Source organism: Somniosus microcephalus, chromosome 9 (assembly GCF_052327205.1).
Source record: "Somniosus microcephalus isolate GS21.2 chromosome 9, FLI_Smic_1.0, whole genome shotgun sequence".
NCBI classification, from domain to species: domain Eukaryota; kingdom Metazoa; phylum Chordata; class Chondrichthyes; order Squaliformes; family Somniosidae; genus Somniosus; species Somniosus microcephalus.
In genome coordinates, this window is record NC_140995.1 from 251,202,397 (window position 1) to 251,219,692 (window position 17,296).

The 17,296-nt window shown below is 47.6% G+C and overlaps 1 protein-coding gene across 1 annotated transcript in view; it reads left to right on the forward strand.

Moving 5' to 3' along the window:
* Window positions 1–17,296, forward strand: part of cmtr1 (cap methyltransferase 1) — a 155,269-nt gene that overhangs the window by 54,179 nt on the left and 83,794 nt on the right. Inside the window, 2 exon segments of the mRNA XM_085998153.1 lie at window positions 9,345–9,439; window positions 9,867–9,939. Of these exon segments, the coding sequence (XP_085854279.1) occupies window positions 9,345–9,439; window positions 9,867–9,939 (168 nt within the window).

The following is a 17,296-nucleotide window of genomic DNA, read 5'->3' on the forward strand; positions in this document are numbered from 1 at the left end:
AATAACTTGCTCTTTGATTTTTTCCGCCAAAGTGCATAACCTCACACTTTCCAACATTATATTCCATCTGCCAAATTTCTGCCCACTCACTTAGCCTGTCTATGTCCTTTTGCAGGTTTTTTATGTCCTCCTCACTCACTGCTTTCCCTCCCATCTTTGTATCGTCGGCAAACTTGGATACGTTGCACTTGGTCCCCTCCTCCAAATCGTTAATATAGATTGTAAAGAGTTGGGGTCCCAGCACTGACCCCTGCGGAACACCACTAGTTACTGATTGCCAGCCCGAGAATGAACCATTTATCCCAACTCTCTGTTTTCTGTTAGATAGCCAATCCTCCACCCATGCCAGTATATTACCCCCAATCCTGTGATTTTTTATCTTGTGCAGTAATCTTTTGTGTGGCACCTTGTCAAATGCCTTTTGGAAGTCCAAATACACCACATCCACTGGTTCCCCTTTATCCACCCTGTTTGTTACGTCCTCAAAGAATTCGAGCAAATTTGTCAAACATGACTTCCCCTTCATAAAACCATGCTGACTCTGTCCGATTAAATTATGCTTATCCAAATGTCCTGTTACTGCTTCCTTAATAATGGACTCCAACATTTTACCAACCACAGATGTTAGGCTAACTGGTCTATAGTTTCGAGCCTTTTGTCTACCTCCCTTTTTAAATAAGGGCGTTACATTAGCAGTTTTCCAATCTGCTGGGACCTTTCCTGTATCCAGGGAGTTTTGGAAAATTACCACCAATGCATCCGCAATCCCTACCACTACTTCTCTCAAGACCCTAGGATGTAAACCATCAGGTCCAGGGGATTTATCCGCCTTAAGTCCCACCGAGTACCATCTCCTTAGTGATTTTAATCGTGTTTAGCTCCTCCCCTCCATAGCCCCCTGTTTGTCCAGTGTTGGGATATTTTTAGTGTCCTCTACTGTAAAGACTGATACAAAATATTTGTTCAGCGTATTTGCCATCTCCATGTTCCCCACTACTAATTTCCCGGTCTCGTCCTCTAAGGGACCAACATTCACTTTAGCCACCCTTTTTCTTTTTATATAACTGTAGAAACTCTTGCTATCTGTTTTTATATTTTTTGCTAGTTTACTTTCATAATCTATCTTCCCTTACTTAATTAATCTTTTAGTTATTCTTTGCTGGCTTTTAAATGCTTCCCAATCTTCTATCCTCCCACTAGATTTGGCTACTTTATATGGCCTTGTTTTCAGTTGGATACTGTCCTTTATTACTTTACTTAGCCACGGATGGCTGTCTTTTACGCCCCTTTTTCCTCAGTGGAATATATTTTTCTTGAAAGTTGTGAAATATCTCCTTGAATGTACACCACTGCTCATGTACCGTCTTACACCTTAATCTATTTTCCCAGCCCACTTTAGTCAACTCTGCTCTCATACCTTCATAGTCTCCTTTATTTAAGCTTAGTACGCTGGTTTGAGATCCAACTCTCTCACCCTCCAACTAAATTTGGAATTCAACCATGTTATGGTCACTCATTCCAAGGGGATCCTTTACTAGGACATTTTTAATTAATCCTGTCTCATTACACAGGACCGGATCTAAGATTGCCTGCCCCCTGGTTGGTTCAGTAACATACTGCTCAAGGAACCCGTCCCTAATGCACTCTATGAACTCTTCCTCAAGGCTGCCCTGCCCAATTTGATTTGTCCAGTCAATATGAAAGTTAAAATCTCCCATGATTATAGCTGTTCCCTTATTACAAGTGTTAAGTCCGTGAATGATTGAGATACGGACTAGCAGGAGAGAAACAACGAGTCTTTACTGGTGAAAGGCATAAACGAAACTAACCAACAGAGGCTCTCTAGCGCCTTTTATACAGGGGTGGTCACTGCCGGTACTGCAGTCTGAGACCAGTTATTCTCTTAAAGGTACATACACAACAATTCCTCCCCTTTTAGATAAACAGTACATAACATTCATTTAACAACTAATGATAACGACTTACAATCACAATTACGGTTGCTAGATACATTGGTTAAGTTTAAGCAATTATAAGTTCAGTCTTTGAGGAGGCTTCCTGATTCTGTCTGGATAACGCCTCTTTGGAGTATCAGGTTCTTCTGGCAATGTTGAGTCGGAATCAATGTCGTTGTTTGGTTCATCTGCTTCCAATATTACCGGTTCTGCGGTAGCTGCAATTGGAACGTTGATTTCATTACCAGGTGTATCAGATCGTGGTGTGGAGTTGACGTTTTCCAGTGACTCTAGAATCTGGTCAGCATGGCATCTTACAATGCTCTCCCCAACGTCCACGGTATACATGAGAGGTCCTTGTCGTGTACAAATCGTTCCTGGCTGCCATTTCTCAGTGCGGTAGTCCCGGGCCAAAACTGGTTGACCTATCTTAAAACTCCTGGTCGGCCTTTCATTCATATTCTGAAACTGCCTGTTCTCCACATCTCTTCGGACGTTTGGCTTAACCAAATCCAAGCGGCATCGTAGTCTTCGATTGAAGAACATCATGGCTGGAGTTTGGTTGGTAACCGCATGTGTCGCATTCCGGTAGGCAAACAAGAAGTTGTCCACCTTGTGTTGTAGGGGTATATCTTCATTACACATTGCCTTGATAGCCTTCTTGAATGTTTGGACAAACCTCTCGGCCAATCCATTAGTGGCTGGATGATATGGGGCAGATGTGTAATGCTTAACACCATTGTTCTTTAAGAACCTCTGGAACTCTTCAGACACAAACTGTGGTCCATTGTCAGAGCACATCTGTTCAGGCAGCCCATTCCTGGCGAATATGGTTCGTAAAACTGCGATAGTTTTTTCCGTGGTGGTTGAGGACATTTTTATTACCTCTGGCCACTTTGAATGTGCATCCACCGCAATTAAAAACATCGAGTCCATGAAGGGACCAGCAAAATCAATGTGCACCCTTTGCCATGGAGATGAGGGCCACTCCCATGGATGCAGAGGAGCTTGTGGTGGGGCGTTTTGGACCTGGCATCCTGCACAGCTCTTGGTCATCTCTTCGATTTCTCTATCGATTCCTGGCCACCACACAAATGCTCTGGCTAAGCTCTTCATTTTTACCCCACCCAGATGACCCTCATGAAGCTCATTGAGCACTCTATCCGTCAACTTAGGTGGAATTACTACTCTGGATCCACACATCAAAGTTCCTCTGCACACTGACAGCTGTTCTCTTCTCGACGAAAATGCTGGCAGCAGTGGTTCGCCATGTGCTGGCCATCCCTTCACCGTTAAATCATAGACCCGTGATAGTGTCGGGTCATTCCATGTTTCCTTTTCTATGTTTGCATTCGTCACAGGGAGACATTCGACTATGGTCGAGTGGAATAACTCCATTGGATCCACTGCAAGGTCTTCTTCCACCGTCGGCAACGGTAGACGTGACAACCCATCAGCATTTCCATGCTGTTTAGTTCCCCTGTACTCGATGTCATATTGGTGTGCCCCTAGGAAAAGGGACCATCTCTGCAGCCGTTGTGCTCTCATTATCGGTACGCCCTTCTGAGGGTTGAAAATGGAGACAAGAGGTTGATGATCGGTTAGTAGAGTAAATTTTTGACCGTGCAGATAGTGATTGAACTTCTTCACCCCCCACACTTGGCTGAGAGCCTCTCTGTCAATCTGGGCGTAGTTACGCTCGGCAGAAGTTAACGAGCGTGACGCAAAAGCTATCGGCCTCCAAACCATCAACGAATTTATGTGACAGTACCGCCCCAATGCCGCAGGGAGACGCATCACACGCCAGCCTGATTGGCAGTGCTGGGTTGTAGTGAGCCAATACTTCCTTCGAAGTGATTAAGTCCTTACTCTTCTGAAAAGCACGTTTACAATCATCGCTTCATTTCCATGCTACCCCCGTTCGTAGCGGGGCGTTCAGTGGGTGCAGAATTGTCGACAAATTCGGCAAAAACTTATGATAGTAATTCACCAACCCGAGGAATGACCTCAGTTGTGACACATTTTCAGGCGCTGGGGCCTTAACAACCGCTTCAATTTTGTCAGGGGACTTATGTAACCCCTCTTCATCAATCACGTGGCCACAATACGATATCTGTTTCTTAAAATATTCGCACTTGGGGCGGTTGGCTCGCAGCCCATGTTCCCGTAGTCTAGTGAGCACCTGTTCTAGGTTGTTAAGGTGTTCACTGTCATCTTCACCTGTTACAAGGATGTCGTCCAAGTAACACTGGGTCCCCGGAATCCCTTGCAGGACTTGTTCCATCGCTCTTTGCCATATCGCCGGAGCCGATGCTACTCCGAATACCAATCGATGATATTGGTAAAGACTTTTGTGAGTGTTTATCGTGAGATACTTCCTAGAGGACTCTTCAACCTCCATCTGCAAATATGCTTGTGCTAGGTCAATTTTTGTAAAACGCTTCCCTCCAGACAGTGAGGCGAAGATGTATTCTATCCTTGGAAGAGGATATTGTACTGTGTGAAGGACAGGGTTCATCGTCACCTTGAAATCCCCACAGATGCGAATCTTCCTTGGCTCTCCGGACTTATTGCTTAACGTTTTTTTCATGACAGGAACGATGGGTGTCGCCCACTCACTCCAGTCGACCTTAGACAACACGCCCGCCTTCTCCAGATTCTCCAGCTCTGCCTCGACGGCTGGACGAATTGCATATGGTACCAGTCTCGCTTTGAAAAACTTGGGAACTGCATTCTCTTCTATTTTTAACGAGGCGGTTACGCCTTTAAGCGTGCCCAGTTCTTGTTGAAATACCTCTTTGGCGTTAGCTAAGATTGTTGACAATCGTCCAGGAGTGACGTCTTCATCTTTTTTACCGTCCACCGTCATTGCATGAATGGAATGCCAATCTAAGTTTATCTTCCTGCTCCATTCCCGTCCCAATAACGGTGGTCCACCATTTGGCAGTATGTAGAGATACAATTTCCGTATTTTCTTGCCATTGTAATCGACGGGCTCCCTTATTTTTCCTCTGGGGTATACTTTTTGCCCCATATACGTCGTCAAGACGATGGATGTCTCTCTCAAGGGTATGTGTGAAAATGGCCGCTCATAGTCTCGTCGATTCATGACGGTTAGCGCTGATCCTGTATCCAATTCCATTTTAACTTGGGACCCTGCTATCGTGAGGGTGACCCAAATGGTTCGGTGATCCTCTTTTGCGATTACATTGTGAAGTTTGAGACAGCTTAATCTCCTGTTCTCGGATTCACTATCGCTCATCTGGTCTTCGGAACTACTGTCCGTCATCTTTTGTACTTTCTTGTACGGTTCCTTCGTAGCCTTTTTGTTGTCGCTGGTCTTCTTCCCAGACCTACAAACTCGTGCAATGTGTCCAATCTTCCCGCATTGACTGCATATTTTGTCTTTGGACCAGCAGTCCTTCTGGTCATGGTTAGTTCTGCCGCAGCGATAACATTTTGCAAATCCCCGTATCATTTCGTGGGTGCTGTATTCCTGTGGTTTTTGTTGAATTTCTGCAGCTCCCCTGGCTGCTGCTTCATATGATACTGCCACGCTGAAAGCCCTATCTAGCGTCAGCTCTTTCTCTGAGAGTAACTTCTTCTGTGTTCCTTCACTCAGGAGTCCACAGACAAATTTGTCCCGTAGTGTATCTGCCAGTCTTGCTCCGAACTGGCAGTGCTTTGATAGCTTGCGTAGTTCCGTAAGATACTCAGCATTGCTCTCATCTTTGTGCTGAGTTCTCCTGTGGAATTTAAATCTTTCTGCTATCAACAGCGGTGCAGGGTTTAAGTGCTCCTGTAGAACAGCAACAATTTCGTTAAAACTCTTCGCCTTCGGTTTGGCTGGAGTAATCAGATCCCGCAATAGGCCGTACGTTCTAGCGCCCATTACGTTTAGCAATATTGATGCCTTTTTCCCCTCCGCTATTTTATTTGCCTCGAAATATACCTCGACTCTTTCCACATACGTGGTCCAGTCCTCTAATGTATTATCAAAAGCAGTGATACAGCCAGTCTTCGGCATCTTGCAAATCTAAAATGGCGTCTCCCGCGCTTTGCCTTCTTCCCCGATTTAACAAAATGGCGCCTCCCGCGCTTTGTCGTCTTCCCCGCTGTTGTTAGCGCTGCTTTCCACGGTTTCCTGCGCGTTAAATATTAATTCGTTTTCTTTTATTATCTTCCCGTCATGGAGCGGACCCTTTTGGACACTTCCCTCCCTCTTCTGAGGTCCGAACGCTGCCCAGCTTTGAAACACCGGCCGCACCCTGTGTGCTCCACCCTCTCTCTCTCTCCTTGCTTCCCGACTCGCTGCCCGGCCCCGTTGCAGCCCAGGAAGGATCAGAGCACGATAGCAAAATACTGCAGATGTTGGAAATCCGAAATAACAACAGAAAATGCTGGAAAAACTCAGCAAGTCAGGCAACATCCGTGGAGAGAAATTTGAGTTGACGTTTCGGGTTTGACCCTTCTTCAAAACTGGAGAGAAAAGGAACTAGATCGAAGGCAGGGCTGCGATCGGACAAAAGAATAAAAGAACCAAAAGAAGTATGAACAAGGTTGAAGAGCCAAACGGAGATCCCGTCGCAGAGAAGAGCAGAACTTCTTCAAGGTAGGCATTCCTAGAAGAGGTGTGGCAGTGAACCAAACACTAGTACGATAGCAAAATACTGCAGATGTTGGAAATCCGAAATAACAACAGAAAATGCTGGAAAAACTCAGCAAGTCAGGCAACATCCGTGGAGAGAAATTTGAGTTGACGTTTCGGGTTTGACCCTTCTTCAAAACTGGAGAATCAGAGCACTACCTGCCACCAGCCCGACTAGCTGGGAAACCACGGACCGAGGAACCCAGCCTGGCTCTGGACAATCTCTCCTGCAAGTTTTGAACTCGATGATTGACGGTCGACACCCGTTTCTCGAGTTTCAATGGCTGATTTGTTTTTTTTCTTTCTTCTGGCTCCGACCTTTAACAACGTCGTCGGAGCTGCTGCTGAGTTGCAGGTAAGTTCGTTTCTAACTCGTCGCCAGTGTTAAGTCCATGAATGATTGAGACACGGACTAGCAGGAGAGAAACAACAAGTCTTTACTGGTGAAAGGCATAAATGAAACTAACCAACAGAGGCTCTCTAGCGCCTTTTATACAGGGGTGGTCACTGCCGGTACTGCAGTCTGAGACCAGTTATTCTCTTAAAGGTACATACACAACAACAAGCCCCAACTATTTCCTGATTTATACTCCGACCAACAGAGTTGCAACTGTTTGGAGGCCTATAGACTACGCCCACTAGTGACTTTTTCCCCTTATTATTCCTTATCTCCACCCAAACTGTTTCACTATCCTGATCCTTTGACCCAATATCATTTCTCACTATTGCAGTGATTCCATCCTTTATTAACATAGCCACCCCACCTCCCTTTCCTTCCTGTCTGTCCTTCCTAATAGTCAAATACCCCTGGATGTTTAGTTCCCAGTCATGGTCACCTCGCAGCCATGTTTCTGTAATGGCCACCAGATCATACCCATGTGTAGTTATTTGTACCGTCAACTCGTCTATTTTGTTACAAATGCTGCGTGCATTCAGATAAAGAACTTTTAAATATGTTTTGTGACAATTTATTCCTGCTTTTATCCCCTTTACTACTTTACCTTTATCTTTATATAATCTGTCCCTTCCTGACACGCTCTGGTTTTTAATTTTCCCACTGCTACTTTGCTCTATTGCCTTCTCCGCTGACATTTTTATTTTTCGCTCTCTTGAAACCTCCCCCCCACTAATTAGTTTAAAGCCCTCTCTACAGCCCTAGTTATTCGATTCGCCAGGATTCTAGTCCCAGCACTGGCCAAGTGAAGTCCGTCCCAACGGAACAGCTCTCTCCTGTCCCAGTACTGGTGCCAGTGTCCCAAGAAGCAAAACCCATTTCTCCCACACCAGTCTTTGAGCCATTGTTAAGGAAGTGGTAACAGGGCACTTAGAAAATCATAATATGATCAGGCAGAGTCAACATGGTTTTATGAAAGGGAAATGGTGTTTAACAAATTTATTGGGAGTTTTTTGAGGATGTAACTAGCAGGGTAGATAAAGGGGAACCAGTGGATGTAGTATATTTGGACTTCCAAAAGGCATTCGATAAGGTGCCATAGAAAAGGTTATTACACAAGATTAGGGCTCATGGGGTTTGGGGTAATATAGTAGCATGGATAGAGGATTGGTTAACGGAAAGAAAACAGAGAGTAGGGATAAACGGATCTTTTTCAGGTTGGCAGGCTGTAACTAGTGGGGTGCCGCAAGGATCAGTGTTGGGGCCTCAGCTATTTACAATCTATATTAATGACCCAGATGAAGGGACCGAGTGCAATGTATCCAAGTTTGCTGATGATACAAAGCTAGGTGGGACAGTAAGCTGTGAGGAGAACACAGAGTCTGCAAAGGGATATAGACAGACTGAGTGAGTGGGCAGTAAGGTGGCAGATGGAGTATAATGTAGAGAAATGTGAGGTTATTCACTTTGGCCAGAAGAATAGAAAAACAGAATATTTTAAAATGGTGCAAAACTATTAAATGTTGGTGTTGAGAGAGATTTGGGTGTCCTCGTGCAAGAAACACAGAAAGCTAGCGTGCAGGTACAGCAAGCAATAAGGGCGGCAAATGGCATGTTGGCCTTTATTGTAAGGGGGTTGGAGTATAAGAGTGAGGAAGTCTTGTTACAATTGTACAGGGCCTTGGTGAGACCACACCTGGAGTACTGGGCACAGTTCTGGTCTCCTTATCTAAGGAAGGATATACTTGCCTTGGAGGCGGTGCAACGAAGGTTCACTAGATTGATTCCTGGGATGAGAGGGCTGTCCTATGAGGAGAGATTGTGTAGAATGGGCCGATACTCTCTGGAGTTTAGAAGAATGAGAGGTGATCTCATTGAAACATACAAGATTCTGAGGGGGATTGACAGGGTAGATGCTGAGAGGTTGTTTCCCCTGGCTGGAGAGTCTAGAACTAGGGGGCATAGTCTCAGGATAAGGGGTCGGCCATTTAAGACCGAGATGAGAAATTTCTTCACTCAGAGGGTTGTGAATCTTTGGAATTCTCTACCCCAGAGGGCTGTGGATGCTCAGTCGTTGAGTATATTCAAGGCTGAGATCGATAGACTTCTGGACTCTAGGGAAATCGAGGGAGATGGAGATCGGGCGGGAGTTGGAGATAAGGTCGAAGATCAGCCATGATCTCATTGAATGGCAGAGCAGACTTACAGGGGCGGTATGGCCGACTCCTGCTCCTAATTCTTATGTTGTTATGAGCTGGAGGATGTGGTCTGTGTATTGCTTGGTCTGGGTGCCTGCCCTGCGGTGTTGCTGACCCCGTGTCACGGTGTCTGCCCTGCTTGTTTTCAGAGTGTGTTTGATGAGCTGGAGGGTGAGGAGATGCGCCGCGCTCGAACCCGATCGAACCCCTTCGAGACTATCCGGGGCGTCTTCTTCCTCAACAGGTACCAGTGGTCAGAGAGGGAGGGTGTGGGGAGGGCTCTACGGTCCCGGAGAGGCTTCGGTGGCTGGGGGAGGGGGTCCCAGGGGAAGGTTCGGGTGTCCTGGGGCTGGGGTGGGGGGGGGCGGGGTGGTCGTGGACCCGGGGTGGGGGAGGCTGTCCGGAGTCGGGGTCCCAGGGGGAGGGTTCGGGTGTCCCGGGGCTGGGAGGGTCCGGAGTCGGGGTCCGGAAGGTCCCGGCTGAGGGGGTCAGGGGTTCTGGGGATGGCGGGGAGGGTCCGGAGTCAGGGGGGTGCGGTGGAGTCGTGGTCCCGGGGGAGGGTTCGGGTGTCCCGGGGCTGGGAGGGTCCGGAGTCGGGGTCCGGAAGGTCCCGGCTGAGGGGTCAGGGGTCCTGGCTGGCTGTCTAACTCTGGCCGTCCCTTGCCTTGCAGAGCTGCAATGAAAATGGCCAATATAGACCACGTCTTCGACAACATGTTCACAAACCCACGGGATGGCAGCGGGGTGAGTGTGCGCCCGTTACTACGGCAACTGCTGGTCCGCAAGTGTGAGCAATAACTGCCACCTTGCACAAGCACATTTAGAATCTGTCGTAACTCACTGGCTGCTCACACCCAGAGCCGCAACTCCCTGTCTCCCACTGACTGTAGTTTGGTGTTGTGTGTCACTCCCTGTCTCTCACTGACTGTAGTTTGGTGTTGTGTGTCACTCTCTGTCTCACACTGACTGTAGTTTGGTGCTGTGTGTCACTCCCTGTCTCTCTCTCTCACTGTAGTTTGGTGCTGTGTGTCACGCTCTGTCTCACACTGACTGTAGTTTGGTGCTGTGTGTCACTCCCTGTCTCTCACTGACTGTAGTTTGGTGCTGTGTGTCACTCCCTGTCTCTCACTGACTGTAGTTTGGTGTTGTGTGTCACTCCCTGTCTCTCTCTCTCTCTGTAGTTTGGTGCTGTGTGTCACTCCCTGTCTCAGACTGACTGTAGTTTGGTGCTGTGTGTCACGCTCTGTCTCACACTGACTGTAGTTTGGTGCTGTGTGTCACTCCCTGTCTCACACTGACTGTAGTTTGGTGCTGTGTGTCACTCCCTGTCTCACACTGACTGTAGTTTGGTGCTGTGTGTCACTCCCTGTCTCACACTGACTGTAGTTTGGTGCTGTGTGTCACTCCCTGTCTCTCACTGACTGTAGTTTGGTGCTGTGTGTCACTCCCTGTCTCTCTCTCTCTGTAGTTTGGTGCTGTGTGTCACTCCCTGTCTCACACTGACTGTAGTTTGGTGCTGTGTGTCACGCTCTGTCTCACACTGACTGTAGTTTGGTGCTGTGTGTCACTCCCTGTCTCACACTGACTGTAGTTTGGTGCTGTGTGTCACTCCCTGTCTCTCACTAACTGTAGTTTGGTGCTGTGTGTCTCTCACTGACTGTAGTTTGACAAAGTCAACATGGATTTACAAAAGGTAAATCATGCTTGACTAATCTACTGGAATTTTTTGAGGATGTAACTGGTAGAATAGATAAGGGAGAACCAGTGGCTGTGGTGTATTTGGACTTTCAGAAGGCTTTCGATAAGGTCCCGCATAAGAGACTAGCGCGCAAAGTTAAAGCACATGGGATTGGGGGTAAGTTACTGACTTGGATAGAAAACTGGTTGGCAGACAGGAAGCAAAGAGTTGGAATAAACGGGTCTTTTTCCGAGTGGAAGGCAGTGACTAGTGGGGTACCGCAGGGATCAGTGCTAGGACCCCAGTTATTCACAATATATATTAATGATCTAGACGAGGGAACCAGATGTAATATCTCCAAGTTTGCAGATGACACAAAGCTGGGTGGGCGTGTGTGCTGTGAGGAGGATGTCGAGAAACTCCAGGATGATTTGGACAGGTTGGGTGATTGGGCAGATGCATGGCAGATGCAGTATAATGTGGATAAATGCGAGGTTATCCACTTTGGTGGCAAAAACAGGAAGACAGATTATTATCTGAACGGCAATAGATTGGGAGAAGGGGAAGTGCAATGAGACCTGGGTGTCCTTGTGCACCAGTCGCTGAAGGTAAGCGTGCAGGTGCAGAAGGCGGTTAAGAAGGCAAATGGTATGTTGGCCTTCATAGCGAGAGGGTTCGAGTACAGGAACAAGGATGTCTTGCTGCAGTTGTACAGGGCCTTGGTGAGACCACACCTTGAGTATTGTGTGCAGTTTTGGTCGCCTTATCTGAGGAAGCATGTTCTTGCCGTGGAGGGAGTGCAGCGAAAATTCACCAGGCTGATACCTGGGATGGCAGGAATGACGTATGAGGAGAGATTGGGTCGATTGGGCTTGTATTCACTGGAGTTTAGAAGAATGAGAGGGGATCTCATTGAAACTTATAAAATTCTAACAGGGCCAGACAGACTAGATGCAGGAAGGATGTTCCCGATGGTGGGGGAGTCCAGAACCAGGGGTCACAGTCTAAGGATAAGGGGTAAGCCATTTAGGACAGAGATGAGGTGGAATTTTTCACCCAGAGAGTGGTGAACCTGTGGAATTCTCTACCACAGAAGGCAGTTGAGGCCAATTCATTAAATATATTCAAGAAGGAGTTAGATATATTTCTTAAGGCTAAAGGGATCAAGGGATATGGGGAGAAGGCAGGGACCGGGTACTGAATTTGGATGATCAGCCATGATCGCATTGAATGGTGGAGCAGGCTCGAGGGGCCGAATGGCCTACTCCTGCTCCTATCTTCTATGTTTCTTTTGGTGCTGTGTGTCACTCCCTGTCTCTCTCTCACTGACTGTAGTTTGGTGCTGTGTGTCACTCCCTGTCTCTCTCACTGACTGTAGTTTGGTGCTGTGTGTCACTCCCTGTCTCTCTCACTGACTGTAGTTTGGTGCTGTGTGTCACTCCCTGTCTCTCTCACTGACTGTAGTTTGGTGCTGTGTGTCACTCCCTGTCTCTCTCACACTGACTGTAGTTTGGTGCTGTGTGTCACTCCCTGTCTCTCTCACACTGACTGTAGTTTGGTGCTGTGTGTCACTCCCTGTCTCTCTCACTGACTGTAGTTTGGTGCTGTGTGTCACTCCCTGTCTCTCTCACTGACTGACTGTAGTTTGGTGCTGTGTGTCACTCCCTGTCTCTCTCACTGACTGTAGTTTGGTGCTGTGTGTCACTCCCTGTCTCTCTCACACTGACTGTAGTTTGGTGCTGTGTGTCACTCCCTGTCTCTCACACTGACTGTAGTTTGGTGCTGTGTGTCACTCCCTGTCTCTCTCACTGACTGTAGTTTGGTGCTGTGTGTCACTCCCTGTCTCTCTCACTGACTGTAGTTTGGTGCTGTGTGTCACTCCCTGTCACACAGAATCACAGAAACCCCACAGTGCAGATAGAGGCCATTTCGGCCCATCGAGCCTGCTCCGCCATTCAATGAGATTGTGGCTGATCATCCAAATTCAGTACCCTGTCCCTGCTTTCTCCCCATATCCCTTGATCTCTTTAGCCTTAAGAAATATATCCACCTCCTTCTTGAATATATTTAATGAATTGGCCTCCACTGCCTTCTGTGGGAGTGAATTCCACAGGTTCACCACTCTCTGGGTGAAGAAATTCCTCCTCATCTCTGTCCTAAATGGCTTACCCCTTATCCTTAGACTGTGACCCCTGGTTCTGGACTCCCCGACCATCGGGAACATCCTGCATCTAGTCTGTCCAGTCCTGTCAGAATTTTATACGTTTCAATGAGATCCCCTCTCGTTCTAATAAACTCCAACGAGTATCAGCCCAATCGACCCAAACTCTCCTCATATGTCATTCCTGCCATCCCAGGTATCAGCCTGGTGAATCTTCGCTGCACTCCTTCCATGGCAAGAACATCCTTCCTCAGATAAGGCGACCAAAACTGCACACAATACTCAAGGTGTGGCCTCACGAATGCCCTGTACAACTGCAGCAAGACATCCTTGTTCCTGTACTCAAACCCTCTCGCTACGAAGGCCAACATACCATTTGCCTTCTTAACCGCCTGCTGCACCTGCATGCTTACCTTCAGCGACTGGTGCACAAAGACACCCAGGTCTCGTTGCACTTCCCTTTCTTCCAATCTATTGCCATTCAGATAATAACCTGCCTTCCTGTTTTTGCCACCGAAGTGGATAACCTCGCATTTATCCACGTTATATTGCATCTGCCATGCTTCTGCCCAATCACCCAACCTGTCCAAATCACACCAACTGTAGATGGGTGCTGTGTGTCACTCCCTGTCTCACACTGACTAGTTTGGTGCTGTGTGTTACTCCATGTCTGTCGCGCTGGTTGTAGTTCAGAGTCATGTGTCTCTCATGCTCTCTCTAATTTCGAGCTGTGTGTCTCTCGCTCTCTGTAATTTCGAGCTGTGTGTGTCTCGCTCTCTAATTTCGAGCTGTGTGTCTCTCGCTCTCTGTAATTTCGAGCTGTGTGTCTCGCTCTCTCTGTAATTTCGAGCTGTGTGTCTCTCGTTCTCTCTCTAATTTCGAGCTGTGTGTCTCTCGCTCTCTGTAATTTCGAGCTGTGTGTCTCTCGCTCTCTGTAATTTCGAGCTGTGTCTCTCGCTCTCTAATTTCGAGCTGTGTGTCTCGCTCTCTCTAATTTCGAGCTGTCTGTCTCTCGCTCTCTGTAATTTCGAGCTGTGTGTCTCTCGCTCTCTGTAATTTCGAGCTGTGTGTCTCTCGCTCTCTCTAATTTCGAGCTGTGTGTCTCTCGCTCTCTGTAATTTCGAGCTGTGTGTCTCTCGCACTCTCTGTAATTTCGAGCTGTGTCTCTCGCTCTCTAATTTCGAGCTGTGTCTCTCGCTCTCTAATTTCGAGCTGTGTGTCTCTCGCTCTCTGTAATTTCGAGCTGTGTCTCTCGCTCTCTGTAATTTCGAGCTGTGTCTCTCGCTCTCTGTAATTTCGAGCTGTGTCTCTCGCTCTCTGTAATTTCGAGCTGTGTGTCTCTCGCTCTCTGTAATTTCGAGCTGTGTGTCTCTCGCTCTCTGTAATTTCGAGCTGTGTGTCTCTCGCTCTCTGTAATTTCGAGCTGTGTGTCTCTCGCTCTCTAATTTCGAGTTGTGTGTCTCGCTCTCTGTAATTTCGAGCTGTGTGTCTCTCGCTCTCTCTAATTTCGAGCTGTGTGTCTCTCGCTCTCTGTAATTTCGAGCTGTGTGTCTCTCACTCTCTGTAATTTCGAGCTGTGTGTCTCGCTCTCTGTAATTTCGAGCTGTGTCTCTCGCTCTCTGTAATTTCGAGCTGTGTGTCTCTCGCTCTCTAATTTCGAGCTGTGTGTCTCTCGCTCTCTGTAATTTCGAGCTGTCTGTCTCTCGCTCTCCGTAATTTCGAGCTGTGTGTCTCTCGCTCTCTGTAATTTCGAGCTGTGTGTCTCTCGCTCTCTGTAATTTCGAGCTGTGTGTCTCTCGCTCTCTGTAATTTCGAGCTGTGTGTCTCTCGCTCTCTAATTTCGAGCTGTGTGTCTCTCGCTCTCTGTAATTTCGAGCTGTCTGTCTCTCGCTCTCCGTAATTTCGAGCTGTGTGTCTCTCGCTCTCTGTAATTTCGAGCTGTGTCTCTCGCTCTCTGTAATTTCGAGCTGTGTCTCTCGCTCTCTCTAATTTCGAGCTGTGTGTCTCTCGCTCTCTCTAATTTCGAGCTGTGTGTCTCTTGCTCTCTGTAATTTCGAGCTGTGTGTCTCTCGCTCTCTGTAATTTCGAGCTGTGTGTCTCTCGTTCTCTGTAATTTCGAGTTGTGTGTCTCTCGCTCTCTCTAATTTCGAGCTGTGTGTCTCTCGCTCTCTGTAATTTCGAGCTGTGTGTCTCTCGCTCTCTCTAATTTCGAGCTGTGTGTCTCTCGCTCTCTGTAATTTCGAGCTGTGTGTCTCTCGCTCTGTAATTTCGAGCTGTGTGTCTCTCGCTCACTAATTTCGAGCTGTGTGTCTCTCGCTCTCTGTAATTTCGAGCTGTCTGTCTCTCGCTCTCCGTAATTTCGAGCTGTGTGTCTCTCGCTCTCTGTAATTTCGAGCTGTGTGTCTCTCGCTCTCTGTAATTTCGAGCTGTGTGTCTCTCGCTCTCTGTAATTTCGAGCTGTGTGTCTCACTCTCTGTAATTTCGAGCTGTGTGTCTCTCACTCTCTGTAATTTCGAGCTGTGTGCCTCTCGCTCTCTGTAATTTCGAGCTGTGTGTCTCTCGCTCTCTGTAATTTCGAGCTGTGTGTCTCTCGCTCTCTGTAATTTCGAGCTGTGTGTCTCTCGCTCTCTGTAATTTCGAGCTGTGTGTCTCTTGCTCTCTGTAATTTCGAGCTGTGTGTCTCTCGCTCTCTGTAATTTCGAGCTGTCTGTCTCTCACTCTCTGTAATTTCGAGCTGTGTGTCTCTCGCTCTCTGTAATTTCGAGCTGTGTGTCTCTCGCTCTCTGTAATTTCGAGCTGTGTGTCTCTCGCTCTCTGTAATTTCGAGCTGTGTGTCTCGCTCTCTGTAATTTCGAGCTGTGTGTCTCTCGCTCTCTGTAATTTCGAGCTGTGTGTCTCTCGCTCTCTGTAATTTCGAGCTGTGTGTCTCTCGCTCTCTGTAATTTCGAGCTGTGTGTCTCTCGCTCTCTGTAATTTCGAGCTGTGTGTCTCTCGCTCTCTGTAATTTCGAGCTGTGTGTCTCTCGCTCTCTGTAACTTCGAGCTGTGTCTCTCGCTCTCTGTAATTTCGAGCTGTGTGCCTCGCTCTCTGTAATTTCGAGCTGTGTCTCTCGCTCTCTAATTTCGAGCTGTGTCTCTCACTCTGCAATTTTGAGCTGTGTGTCTCTCGCTCTCTGTAATTTCGAGCTGTGTCTCTCTCGCTCTCTGTAATTTCGAGCTGTGTGTCTCTCGCTCTCTGTAATTTCGAGCTGTGTGTCTCTCGCTCTCTGTAATTTCGAGCTGTGTGTCTCTCGCTCTCTGTAATTTCGAGCTGTGTGTCTCTCGCTCTCTCTAATTTCGAGCTGTGTGTCTCTCGCTCTCTGTAATTTCGAGCTGTGTGTCTCTCGCTCTCTGTAATTTCGAGCTGTGTGTCTCGCTCTCTGTAATTTCGAGCTGTGTGTCTCTCGCTCTCTAATTTCGAGCTGTGTGTCTCTCGCTCTCTGTAATTTCGAGCTGTGTGTCTCTCGCTCTCTGTAATTTCGAGCTGTGTGCCTCGCTCTCTGTAATTTCGAGCTGTGTGTCTCTCGCTCTCTGTAATTTCGAGCTGTGTGTCTCTCACTCTGTAATTTCGAGCTGTGTGTCTCTCGCTCTCTGTAATTTCGAGCTGTGTCTCTCTCGCTCTCGGTAATTTCGAGCTGTGTGTCTCTCGCTCTCTGTAATTTCGAGCTGTGTGTCTCTCGCTCTCTGTAATTTCGAGCTGTGTATCTCTCGCTCTCTGTAATTTCGAGCTGTGTGTCTCTCGCTCTCTGTAATTTCGAGCTGTGTGTCTCTCGCTCTCTCTAATTTCGAGCTGTGTGTCTCTCGCTCTCTGTAATTTCGAGCTGTCTGTCTCTCGCTCTCTGTAATTTCGAGCTGTGTGTCTCTCGCTCTCAGTAATTTCGAGCTGTGTGTCTCTCGCTCTCTGTAATTTCGAGCTGTGTGTCTCTCGCTCTCTGTAATTTCGAGCTGTGTGTCTCGCTCTGTGTAATTTCGAGCTGTGTGTCTCTCGCTCTCTGTAATTTCGAGCTGTGTGTCTCTCGCTCTCTGTAATTTCGAGCTGTGTGTCTCGCTCTCTGTAATTTCGAGCTGTGTGTCTCTCGCTCTCTGTAATTTCGAGCTGTGCGTCTCTCGCTCTCTGTAATTTCGAGCTGTGCGTCTCTCGCTCTCTAATTTCGAGCTGTGTGTCTCTCGCTCTCTGTAATTTCGAGCTGTGTGTCTCTCGCTCTCTGTAATTTCGAGCTGTGT